General features: G+C 42.9%; 1 protein-coding gene across 1 annotated transcript; it reads right to left on the bottom strand.

Moving 5' to 3' along the window:
- Positions 1–252: 252 nt before the first annotated feature.
- Positions 253–13302, bottom strand: stk17al (serine/threonine kinase 17a like). The gene is made up of 7 exons (XM_083932035.1): positions 12990–13302; positions 9435–9647; positions 4766–4910; positions 3260–3386; positions 3108–3156; positions 2654–2833; positions 253–1915 (listed from the first exon to the last, which is right to left on the bottom strand). Exons 1-7 carry the CDS (start codon positions 13100–13102, stop codon positions 1633–1635), a joined length of 1110 nt encoding a protein of 369 aa, XP_083788161.1. The 5' UTR covers positions 13103–13302; the 3' UTR covers positions 253–1632.
- Positions 13303–13872: the final 570 nt, after the last annotated feature.

The following is a 13872-nucleotide window of genomic DNA, read 5'->3' as shown; positions in this document are numbered from 1 at the left end:
AACCCAAGAGCCATGCCGGTTTGGCTAAAAACAATTACAGATCTATGTTATTCTTTTGTTTTCCAAATCTAGAGTCAGAATGTCTCGCTCTTGTAGTTTGGATGTAACTGAACCCTTAAATTCAATTAGAAAGTAAAAACCCAAGTTAATTCATTGGAAAATTAAGCTGCCTAATGATACATTTCATTGTGATTAAAGACAATCACATACAAGGAGGTTTTGATACAAAATGCACATGTATTCTTCTTTGTTACGTTTTGCAATGCATGCCATCAACATTTATTCATTTTGACATTACGTCCACAAGGACAAGTGCAAACCTGCCTGAAATTCATGAGCAAAAAAATAACAGGAATAAGTGAAAGTTAACACACAAAATAAAACATGATATAATGATGTTAACATTCATACACTGGTAAAAAAAAACAAAAAAAACATCAATTACTTTACAGATTCAACTTAATACTAACTCACAATATACATTTCAGTACTTTTTTGAGAAAATCTTTCCAATTTCTCTGCTCCCGAGAATCTGAAGGCAAACCTCACGTATTTATACAAATCTTCAGCTGACCATGTCATTGTTCATATAATAAATCTTAACTGTTGTTTTCACCCCTGCCATTACCTCTTTCCAAGACTGATGTTTTCACAATATTTGAAGAGCCTGAAATCTTGTGGCAACATCGCGGTTAAGTTAAAAAAAAAAATAATTGTGCAACTTGTGCAATAGCCGATAACAAAAAAAAGTAAACTGTAATATTAACACAGAAGTGAAGTTGAAATAGTGGCACTTTGTGAATAACAGTGACAAGAACGGTGGGTGGTGGAAAATGGTTAATATTTACAGTACATTGTGTGACAGCTGACTGTGCTTGAACAGCCTTTGGTTTCTTACTATAACATGGATGTCCAATAACAAAATAAAAAGTGCTTAAGATTGTCCTTAAAAAAAAAAGAGGAATGCTACCATTTCCATCCTAGACTCAGGCATTGATGCTGCTTTGTGTATTTAAGGGGGTGAAGTGGTATAACAAACACATAAATAAACATATAAATCAGTGGAAAAGTCTGGCTTCAGCGTAGATGCTGTCCTTTTGTTAAGCACAACCATCTGTCAAAACCCTTTACTTCCTTCAACCAAACTCATCACAGAAGGTATGTCTGGGTCAGCTGAAGCATAACTTGTTTTGATGAGAGCACACAGTGAGTGAAGTCATTTCCCAAGGCAAAAAAAGAAAAGAAAAGAGAAACCAGTGTGCGTGCAGGGGTGAACTAGCCACAGTGTTAAGCTGAGCCCTGTCACTTTTAAGGCAGCAGTGCAGTCCTGCGTCTAAAATCCTTGTGTCTTCTCCCATCTTTATTCCTCTCACATTCCTTCCGTACACTCGTAAATCAGCACGGAGAAGCGTGTATTATTCAAACACATGCGGAGGTATTAAACTACACACAGCTCAGCCCAGCTCACAGACATCACAGCAGTAGAAGCAGCCAGCAACAGCTGGCGTACAGCATCCATATAGCATGGACCCCGAGTCAGATCATGACCTAGAAGCTGTAGGCTCACTGGCTTAAGCATCTGCTCCGTGGAGTTTGAGTTTGATCAGTTTCTGTCCACCTGCAAAACGTCGTTCAGCAGATCAGCTCCTGCTTTATCTCAGGCCGCGTCGGAAAGGGTGGCTCGCTGAAGGAGAAGGCGTCGCGGCCTGTCTTCAGCCCACCCTGTCCCGGACACGTGATCCGGGACAGGGTGATCAAGTCCAGCTCGGGGGAGGGAGCCGGGCTCTCGGGCTCCGACTCCGACTGGCTCGTCTCGGGCTCGTCCAAAGAGGAGGCCGACCTGGTGTGGAGGTGCGAATGTGGGAGTGGGTTCAGCCAGGGGTGGTTGAGGCATTCTTCTGCAGTGGCTCTCTTCCTGCACACACAAACACAATAACACTGCGGATGAGAGGAAATTCCTGAAGAGTTTACATAACCAACGAATTGCCTGGATCTTCAGAGTCACTCAATCAATTCTCTCGCAGATGTCGGCCATATTCCTTTTCAACATTTGGTTTGGAAAACCACAAAGAAAAGCAGTTTTTGCTCTCAATATTTTTTCCCCTCTCCATCGCTCGCCGATTACTCAAACACAGAGGAATCTTCCACTTTTTCCAACACCAGCAGTAATGTGCTGCAATTAAATGATACAGACTGGGGATTATGGCTCTAGATGTGAGACAGAGGCTGCTGCTTCTTTTCATTAAAAAACTGCGGTGATAAAGTACACACTCAGTGTTGGAGCTCTCAATAAGAATATGGTTACACAGCTTCCTGTGAAAATCACCTTAGTTTACCTATTCTTTCTTTAACATGGTGGCACACAAAGCTGTTGCATCAGTGTTTGGTTTAACTTTTAAAACATGAAGATACTGACCTAAAATGTTTCTTTAGATGAGTACAGTTTACAACCACTGTTTGCAAAAAAGGAAATGACTTGTCACCTAAGTGACGTAAATCTAGACACTTGCGGGTGTACTTCCGTGCCGATCTGAACCTGACTCACATCCTTGGTGTGTAAATCAGCTCAAAGTGATGCTGATGGAAACTTTTCACAGTTAGCCATAATCAGAACATCTGATAATATCTTCAGCTTCACAGTAATCAGACTCACCTGGGGTTTTTTACCAGCAAGGACTTGATGAAGTCAACAGCCAGGGAGGAGATCCCCTCAAATGTGTCCTCCGAATAGTCTACGTTGACTTGGGAGATGTTGAGGAATGTAACCTGCTTGTCTTCACCCAAGAAAGGAGACTCACCCGTCAGCATGACGTAGGTCAAGACCCCGATACTCCTGGTAGAGAGGGAGGAAGAAAAAGAAGGAAGTTAGGAGGCAATTTCTCATCTTTGATGGTTGAAGAATGTGCTTTGTGACACACACTGTAGCGCAACAGGTTTGGCTGGTCTCCAGTCATTAGTTAACTACAAGTTTGAAGAAAAGATGATCTTGTGGTCAAAGGTCTAGACTGTCTCATGCAGAGTTAGGGAGGGGATGTCAATGTCTTGAATCTGAAGTAAAACAGAATAAATGAGTACTGCATGGCATCCATTTAAATGAGAACACTTACCACATGTCTGTTGCAGTGCTAATTGGTTCATAGTTCAGGATCTCTGGTGCTGCAACAGAAACACATGGCCCCAATAAGTCATGACAAATGGCACTCGCATTAAAAAGACACAGGTGGTTCTCGGTATTTCAGGGCTCTAATGCAGGACTCACCAACATACTCTGGAGTACCCAGGATCTCTCTGACTTCTGTGATTTTGTCCATCCGTCTGGACAAGCCAAAGTCAACAATGCGAATATCCCCCAGAGGAATGGCACTGGTCAGCAAGATGTTCTGGGGCTGGAGAGGAACGTGCACACAGATTAGATAGAGGTATATAACATAATGGTTATTCAAGAGGTCTGAGTTCTGACAAATGATGTCGTTAATTACATGGCAGTGGGAAAGAGTCAAAGCAGTCGAGGTAACTGGCTCCGAGAGGATTTTGGGTCTGGTTTGCCAGTCAGCATCTAACCGCTCTACTGAGATCATAAGACAATCAGATGAGACTGAAAACCGGCAGGATACCAATGCCAACTACTGGTTTCACTACACTGTGTGTGCAAATACTGGAGTGTGTGAACGACTGTGTTGAAAATGGGAAGGTATTCTGTAGTTTCCCACTAGTGTTTAAAACATTGACATTTGATAAGTAAGAAGGTTTAAGCGTCAAAATGCTCTTTTCCCAAACCCTCCAAAAAAGGTTTTCTCACAAGACCTGTATCCGTTTCTGTATGATGATGTCATTATACCATATAATCTTAATCATAGCCATTAGTCAGTACAGTACAGACAGGAGTACCGGCACAGAAGCAAAGCAATTTACCGTCTGGACTCCACATTAGTTCAGATATTAAAGTCAAATAATACAACAAACTTTGGTTCACCAAAGTCACACAATAACACAAACTAACCGATTACGGCGGTAGACCAGCAGCTCCCATGTTCTGCGAGGCAAAATTTTTGTGTGAAAACGGCAGTCTGGTGGCTTTGAAGAGAGCATCAAAACATGTTTTAGCCACCTAAAAGTTAAAAATTTGTTTAGGTGTACACCGTTTTCAGAATATTTCCACAGCTTAAGCTTGCTTTCCAACAGCCCCTCCTGACGGGGAACTGAAGCCATTATATCATCGCCACACTCCGTTAACAAAAACTTACAGAACACCGGAGCTGCTGATGCTACCGCTGGCTGCCTAATGCGGTGTCCACAGCAGCAACGTTTCATTTCTTATCTTCTGTGCTGCTGTTATTGCCAAGCTTAACACAGCCAAAAGTGACTCAACTAGTGCTAGCATAAACAGTATTCATAATCTTATTGATTAGCTAACTGTGTTAAATTGACTTTTTTCTTTTTTTTTACTGTAGGTGGAGTCTGTCTTTGTTTCTGGGTCAGACTGGCCTGATGCTTATTCATTTTTAAAGGAGTTGTATAACATGTAATGAGAAACCGATCCTTGGTTAATTTGTGAGATGCATAGGTAGAAAGAAAACCTCAGGGGCCATTCAATGACAACATGATAGCTCAGTCAGGTTCCTCTACCGCCCGATTCCTCGTGGGAACAGGGTCGTGACACACTGAATGACATGCGGTTCGCATAACAGAAATCATATCTCCCTCTGTCTGCCCCTCGAGGGAGTAGACTGTCCTATATAGTTATATAATCTTTCAGCGTACTCACTTTCAAATCCAGATGCACCACATTGTTCCGGTGCAGGAAGGCCACTCCATTCAGGATCTGCTTGGCCAGTCGGATCACATCACTCTCTGTGAAGGCCTCGTCATTATCGGCAACACATTGGTTGAAGATTTCGCCACCGGCGGCGCTGCAAGGAAAGCACAGGAAGGAAAACTGAGAAAACAAAACAAGGATAAGACGAAAAGAAAAGAACTGTGCAGCCACCCAGTGGAGTTTAGCTTGGCTTACTTTCATACTTGATTATTCACTTTGACTTGTCATAATAAATTGCACCTTAAACTGTACAAATACACCCTTCCTCGCAGTTTGAGTCACACAAGTTCACAAAAGCAAATTCCAACCCGTCCCATTAGTACAATTTTAGTAAACAGACCCAAAGTCACTTCAAATTTCTTTAAAATTACGTAACACGCCGTCTCCTCATTAGTGTACTTTGGCTCGGAACAAAGTCTAACCACATCCACACACATTGCATGTGAGCCCAACATGAATCAATATCATTTGAGGTACACTGCCTCTGCATGTTCCCGTTCTCAGGAATATTACTGGAGATAAGAATAACTGTGACAGCTTACAATGGGTTCAGATAAGGCCTTATACAGCCTGAAAGGCTACAGCATAAAAAAATAATCTTAAACTATAAAAGTGCCAGAGAAGGTGACTATAGTGTCAAGTAACTAGGTGGCGCCTCAGCCTGCATAGATTTTTGCTCGTTCAAAACAACTTACAGTAAGGGATTAGCCTTTTTTGGAATTCAGTAATAAGACAACCCAGTGGTGACTTTTTAACATTTTCATGGAAGGAATAGTCAGATTCCTGCCTGGTCTTGCTGCTTCTGCGCTTGTGTAACAAGGTTAAGTAAAGTGGAGACATGGTGGATTTACGTTAGATGTTCCATCAGTCAGATCAATGCCTGAAGCTGACAGTTCGCCCCCCTAAAAAAAAAAAAACTAAAAAAAAAACTAGAACCATGTGTGGGGGATTTAGTTGGCACACATGCTTTTTATCTTCAGAGGGAAACTTTGTGACCAGGCCCTGGGCACGACTGTTACATAACCAGCACCGCCCCAATCCCCTGTTAGCCTCCCAACTCTGCTCTCTTTACTATCCTCAGCTGTGAAAATAGCACCCGTGTTTTCGGGGGGATTTTGAGGATATCCGTTATTGGTCCATATAATCTTTTTCTTCTTTTTTTTGTTCCCGCTACCAGCACCGAATACTTGACCTGCCACCTACCCCGTTTGTAGTAAACATGGAGAAATACAATAAATCTGCACTCAATCGGTTTACATTGATTTGCACAATGCTTGCATTCGGGAGAGGAAATTAACAGATGCTTTTGATTTTATTGATGCAATAGAAAAAAAAAAAAACTCATGCCTCTTGGTGTTGTCTGTAAACTTAACATGGACTCAAATGATTACTGTTCCTGTATAAACAATTAAATGCTTGATATAAAGTGTTTCAATGGCTTCATTAAGCTGTCAGCAGAGCGCTTGAGAAGATTTATAATCTTGATAAGACCATCTTGTTTAAATTCAACAGACTGCACATGTTCTAGCCAAGCACTTAGGAATGATCTGAAACTTCTCTGAAGTCTAAATATTCTCTCCGCGCTCTCCCTCCTTCCAAGTACATTAACTCTCTTGAAGAGAGTTAATGTACTTCAGTGTGTAGGAGACATCCTCCCCCTGCATCGAGCTGAGAGAGAAAACCCACAGCAGCCATCACGAGTGAAGGAGCTGAACAACCATACGCAAGCTGAGAACATATTAAGCATTTCTCTATTTTAAAGCGATAAACCAATAAGTGGACTTCCTGTTAGGTCTGAAGGGTCTGAAGGAGAGGTTTTTTGGTCCAAGGCCTTCTTGGCTGACCACCAAGCCAGTTACTCACTGACGTCACCTTAACAGAACTCGGTCAACCTCTAGTCTATTTTCTGGACAGTGCTTGTATTCCAGTGTAAGCCCAATTAAAGCCCAGTGAGGCCATTAGGGCTCTAGGTCACTGTATGCCATGTCAGAGTAAGGGGAGTCTTATTGTTAAGCAAAAAGATTTATCTTCGCATTGTGGGTTTTTAAAAGATGACTTTAGGAGAGCACGCCAGTATGAGAAGAAATGCATGGATGACATGACTTTAACTGAGAGTTAAATATTTTTGCTACTTATGAATCTTTTTTACCACACTAGATACACTGTGAATGAAACACAATAACAACGCAACATTAGGGCTGCAACTCACCATTCTTATCACAGATTAATCTTTAAATTATTTTCTCAATTAATCCATTAGTGTGTCGGTGTGTAAATAATCAGGAAACAGCTTCCTGAAGACCAAGTTAATGTCATTAAATGCTGTTTTGATTACAAAGATAACAACTTTCACATTTGAGCAGCTGAAATCAACGTTTTTTTTCTCTGAAAATGACCTTAAAGATTATCAAAATAGTTGTCCATTCATTTGTTTAATCTGTCAATCAACTTATTGGAATAATCGTTGCAGCTCTACTCAACATGGATTTTAAATAACTGATACACTTCGGAACTTGCAGCCTTTTAAACAGAATATCTGACATTTAAAGGGCTGTATTGCTTTGGTTGCATTTACTGGGGTTGAGGTGCGTTAGCATAAGCAGGTTTGTCACATTTTTTTTATTACAGTACACTTAATGTAAATATATATAGAAAAGCAGGAAATGAAAGACTACGCTTCCTGGATCAAAGTCACAGCTATGAATTCTCCAGGAAGCATAGCTACTTCGCACAAAAAAGTGATGCACCTTCATTTTTTTTCATCATCTCTCAAACTAGTCATTATCCTGGGGCTTTTCTGTAGTACTGACGCACACTGGAGCTCTAAAGATGATTAGAATTCAACTTCTCGTTGCGATTTCTCTGACATTACCAAGGATGTGGTTGTGGCTACGAGAAGAGTGTGTGTGTGTGTGTGCGCATAGCACTTTATACCAGCGTGGTGGTGTGTGCTACTTCTCGGAGCCTTGCTCGCTGCTTACATTTAAAAGCCACAGGAAATGGAAAATGGTTTGCAATTCTTGAAACTCATGCTGAGGTCAGACAGTTTGAAGATGCAGCTTTTCAGTGGCCAGGCGTCTCGCTGTTAGTGCTCCTGCAGCTTTTAGGAAAAAATACACTAGAAAAACACACTAGTGCAATAGATAATAACTGACGAAAGCATGAGCTGACATTTAAAGACTGGGCTCTTTCAGTGGTAAATGCAGACTGCTTTATTAATGCTCAAAGGCTCCCAGTGCAACTCCATTTGGAAACTGAAGAGGAACTGTGGACCAGTGCCGACTGACCTCCTGCTATGTTTTCTCTGCAGGCATGCAGGGGTGAACTGTGGTGCTACTTCCCCTTTCACACTTCAGTCAGAGGTCAAACACAGCCCCCCCCACCTCCACCCCCACAGAGAGACCTTTGTTCTGAGGAGGAATTCCATGTCTGGGATGGGGAGGACTACCAAGGATTGGGAGGGGAGGGCTTCCTGCCGGAGCAGCTAGCAGTTCAGGAACAGGGTCAGGGGAACACGGTTCAAGCGTAATTGCCATGTGTTATCTCCCTTTAATGAGGCAAGCAAGGTAATTAAGATGCTAAGTGTCCTTTCCAAATCCTAATTAGAGGTCGTCATTAGAGCAGTCAGAGTACACCTACTGGATATGCATCATGTCTTTTAACATCCAACCACAACAGACCAGAGGCAGACAGCCGGGATGACCTTGCCGGGTCACTGAACGAGCAGCCGGTCTCTTCACCTGCATTTTGAGTCTAGAGAGCAGTACGTTCTCACAGCAGGGGGCCACAAACTCATTTGTAGCTCAATATTGTTATTTTCCCACAGTGAGAATGATGCAGTTCTGCCACGTTGGTATTTAAAGTGACAGTTCCTGACAGCCATTTTGCATGAAACAAGAAACTGAGGTGTCAACACTACGATGAGACGAGCGACTAACCACAGAGAGAGAGAATTTCCATTTAAGGCTGGGGTCATGTCAGTGCAAGGGCTATGCATTTCACGTGTCTGTGTGTGTGTCTGTGTGTAAGACTTGAGTGACATTTTGATGTACCCTCAGCAACCAGCACAGTTTTGTTTTTCTTTTCATAGATCAGACTCTTAGATATAAGCTGATAATTCCCATGCAGACACCAAGGCTGCGTCATTCATGTCATGCACAACACAGGATGTTGCATGAAGTGTATGTTAGATGTGAAGTGAGGTTTTTCCAACTCAAACATTGTTGCTTATTTAGCAGAAATGAATAAATATGTGAGGGAGTTTTTTTAAGAAGCCACTTTGGTGTCCTCAAATCCCTCAGACATGCTACGTGAAAAAAAAGAAGAAGAAAAAACCTCCTGGAAAGTTTTTAGAGCGTGATGATTAGAGGATTTTCATCAACCTAATGATTGAAAGCCTAATCATTTTATCCCCAGTTTTCCTGGCATGGCTCAAATACTGACAAGTGAGGAAAGTTTAAAAGGCCATTTAGATTACCGCCATCACTTTCTTCTTCTCAGATCAGTGATGGTCCAAGGGTGTGGGCATGAGAGTTTGAACAAACTTTAGAGTGACTGCTCAAAGGTTTTTTCAGTGAACTTTTAAACGAACTTTCTATAGAGTACAGTATTGTCTTACCACTCCAGAACCAGAATGATTTCAGTGTTGGTTTCGTAAACCTCATACAGCGCCACCACATAGGGGTTTGCCTTGGCCGACTCCAGCACGGCGATCTCGTTCAAGATGTCCATGCGGCAGTCCTCGCCCTTCCGTCGCTTTCGCAGGAACTTGGCAGCGCACTGCTTCCCCGTTGCCTTCTCAATGCACTTTTTTACCACCGCAAACTTTCCCCTGGGAAACAAAGAGGGGAGAGAGCGAGAGAGTGATTAGTGAGGAGACAGAATAATCACAACCACATTACTGGCTTTTCAAATATATTTGGTTTAGAGATTACTTTCTGCATCCAAGTAGCCAATGGGACCACTGGATTAAATTTAGGTCATTGCAACTGCAGCAAATGACAGACTAAAATTACTGGACATACTCATGACAGTTAAACTGCTATGAGGTGAAACCTAGATTACAGTGCAAGGCATGTGGAAGAGGCCGCCAACCGGCCACGAGTGCAACACTGTAGGCGAGGTTAAAGAACAGTTCAGAGATAAGAAGGCAAAACAGCATCATTTGAAAATACAGCCACTGCTATTGAGCGCTGATATGCTCGGCTGAGGAGGCGTCATCAGACATTCGTTAGAGATTTCCCCCCCGTTTCTCCTCCTCTTCCTTCAGCCTTCAGGAGGGTCTGACAGGAGGCAGATAAGGCTGACAGTTTTGGCAAAAGTTGCTGAATAGTGGGCAGAGACGTGATTAGGCTAAGGTCAAGCGAAAACAAAGAGATGCAACAACTCGGTTGCTGGATGTCATTGGTAAAACACAAGATTAAAAAAAGAACATCCACTTTTACAACCTCATCACTGTCATGCATTTTGCTGCATATACATTGATGGATTCAGAGGAGGTGTTAAGGGTCAACCGTGGGTGTGGGCAGGATGTCTGATGTGTGCAGAATTGCCTCTCTGTGTCAAGTCGACCACAATCACCAGCCGTCCCTCCCAGGCTGATAATGAGGCCTTGTCCACTTCTCTTTCTTCACAGCTGACAGCAGCTGGGACAAATGGGATTGCGTTGACACCTCCGCCCAAACCTTCGGCCAGAGCCTGCGTCTCCTTTGACAATCGTACAAAAGCTGACCAGTCAGCTGATACAGCAGCCTTCCTAGACCCGGACCACCCACCAGACCGCGGCTGGGTAGGCCAGGCAGGGGGTCACTGCTGTTACAGTCAGGTTGGAGCCAAAGCAGCATGCTAAAATGGACACTGTCACCTCAGCATCTATATGTCCAACTAACAATTCAATGTTTTAATGAGCAATACAATACAGATACGCCGGAGAGGGTTCAGGAAGGAAAGATGACTGTGAACTGGGCAGAATCTAAATGAAGTGGCCAAGTCAGAAAGGTCCAGTCAGCATGGTGCTGGTCATTTTCCCACACAACGTTGCTTTAAGTCCACTGTGCTGCGGACCAAAAACAGCAACTGCTCTGGCCAGAGCCTGGTTCTGTTTTGGCTACCCCCCCCCGGCTGCTGTGAGGCCTGTTCCTTCCCTTTTTCTCCCAGTCTTGCAGAATGGTGACGACTCATTGTTCAGAGTGAAAAGGCAAAGCCCGTTAGAGCCTTTTCATCCTTAATTAGCCAAGTTCAGAGCAGCTCATTGTGGGCTGGGAACTACATATGGCGTGAAAAGGAATGACCGCTGGCCACAGAAAGGAGCAACAGGAGGACTTTTCAAAGGCTGACAACAGGTCAGAGGTTACTAAACACGGCCATCTTCCAGCCGGCTATGTTCACACTCTGCCAAGTCACCCGGCAGATGCACTGAATCTAAATCAGTGCATCAGTGCTTTAATGAAATAAGCACATGCAGTTCATTTTTGCATTAAATAGACAGTTAGCTTTGTCTCAGTAGAAAAAAACTTTGACTTTAACACTAATAAGTACTTTCCCAAACATCCGGTCTGGAGCCACACACACAGTTATGCAGATCAAACAGCTCATTTGCAGGGTTATCCTCTGAAGAATCTGTCTGAAAGTAGTCTGTTATCAATCATCAACTTCACTGTGACACATAAAACTAACTGCTCCCCAGCACTGGAGATGGTGATAATTTGATTAAGAAGTTGGTTTCCTGTGGAGTCTGCGTTTTGTGCCGCTCAGCGGGGCACTGACTCATGTCCAAAGTGCGATGAGAAATGACAGCCCTCACAGCTCTCATTTGCCTGTTTTACAGACAAACTTGACACACAACGTGAGATCCTCTTTCAGCTTTCGAGTTGGCCACAACACATGTTTGTGCACATTCTGCAGGGGACCAGAACGAGTAAAGCAGAGCCTGATGATGGAAAGGTTTTGAACAATGAGGCCAATGAGTCCTTTTGCTAAAGAAGTGGACAAATTCAACTTACGCAGTTCTAATATGGTCAACATCCCTCCTAATTTACCGACTATATAGCTGATCTGCCGGCATACATTCCTGCACTTAATGCGATTATGAGGCCCGATCTCAGTATGTTGTTGCGTTTGACTCATGGGAAGAAGGATGGAGGGCTGAGGTGTGAGGGTAAGAGAAGGGAGAGGGGGCATTTAGAAGTCAATCTCTGCTGTCCCAGGATGTCTGACGAGGAAAACTGAGATAGAGACAGATGCAGGATTGGCACAAACTGGAATTGAACAGCTGTCCAGTTAAATGAAACCCAAAGAAGCGCCTAGTGTGTTAATGCTTTTTGAGGAAAGTCATTATTGTCTGGCACATTGGGGAATCACCTCTTGAATGCTGCTGGAGTGTGTACTTCTGTTTCTGAGATCCACACATCAGTGAGTGTGACCCACGAAATGCCAAAGAGAGACAGTGAGAAAAGTGATGGTAGATGGGAAATTTCATGCTGGGAGAACAGGTACAAGACAGGAGAGCACATGTGCACACCACAGGAGTTCTTACATGAAAACATAGATACAAATAGTCTCTAAGAGAAGTAAGGTCACTTTGTGTTTTCATATACACTTCTCTTATTGGCTTTATTGTGTGGTTTGTCACTTTAATTTCCCCTGTTAATCACTCACATATACTGTGATTCATTAAGATGGTCAGCTCATACATGGGATTTGAGGAAGGATCTCAGACCACATAAGCAGAAACAACGTTTTAAAACCCAGAGTAAAACACCATGCTTTCACCCCTTGGATGATAGACATATGAAACAAACTTAGGGCTCCAACGTCTACACAACTTATTGCAGTCCACTTCATTTAAAAAAAAAACCCACACAACTACATCACAGAGTCCTAAGCGTTTTCAGAAACTTTCCCACAAGACGCACAAAACCACACTCCTATTACGCGTGCCAAAGCGCGTCTTCATCTGCGCCTTTCCCCGGGATGGAATGCGGGATTGGAAATATTCAATTAACACGCTAACACGTGCAAAAAGGGAATCTAATATGATTACGAGATTAATATAAGAATGTAAGAGATGAAGATATTGTTGCAAATGCCATTTCGCCAGCACGAGCAAAGTCAGCACACGGATTAGTTTTTAATCACTGAATGCTGCTGTAAAAAAAACAACGGACGGACTCACCTGCCAAGTTCTCTGCCGACCAGCTCGTAGTTGGCTGTGAACGGGTCAGATCTTATCCTCGTGTGGATTTTTGTCACCATTCCGTTCTTGTTCATCTTTGCTGAATTTGGCATTGAACTCACGCTTGAATTAAAACAATCTTCTTCCAACCCCCCTAAAAATACAACAAAGACGATTTTTCTTTTTCAGGTAAAAACTTGCATGATAAAAGGGGTCGATTAGAGCCACCAGCAGCTGTGTCAAACCACCGGGAGATAATCCAGTACGCGCGTCCCAAACAAGAGGATGGTGCCCTGCAGGGAGTGTGGCACGGTCGGTGTGGTAAATTAGTTTGAGTGCTACTACACATTCTTGACAATCAACTCCTTGTCAGGGCCGGCCCCCCTGCGCTGACGCTCCGCGGTGAAAGCCAATGAATGTGCTGGAGAGGAGGCGCGAGTCAGCTGGCGAGTGCTGCGTTCAAGTGACAGGAGCTTATCGGTGCAGGTACAAAAACATAAACAAAGACTTTTATTAGTTTCAGTTGAATCGTTTCTCATGATGACTAATGGAATAACGACACTGATTAAATACATAAATCATAAACACATCAACATAAATCATTCCATTCAGTTACTGTGCACTTCATCCCCTTAAAATAGAAAGCAGTCTAATAGTTATGATGTGAGCCGTCACTTTGGATTTGTGAGTTAAAGTTCAGCTAATCTAAATAAGGTAAATGTCAAAAGTGTCTGCTATGACTTATTAATAAGACACTCAAATGATAACATACCCTCAGCATTAAGTGAACTTGATAGACCCTTTATTTTCATGTTGTACCCATAAACCCCAAAATGTACATAAAAGGCAAAACACATGCACACGCATACGCTCACAAACATTT

This window comes from Echiichthys vipera (assembly GCF_963691815.1).
Source record: "Echiichthys vipera genome assembly, chromosome: 17".
Taxonomy (NCBI): domain Eukaryota; kingdom Metazoa; phylum Chordata; class Actinopteri; order Perciformes; family Trachinidae; genus Echiichthys; species Echiichthys vipera.
The sequence above is the reverse complement of the archived record's forward strand: the minus strand, read 5'-3'. Positions and strand labels throughout refer to the sequence as shown.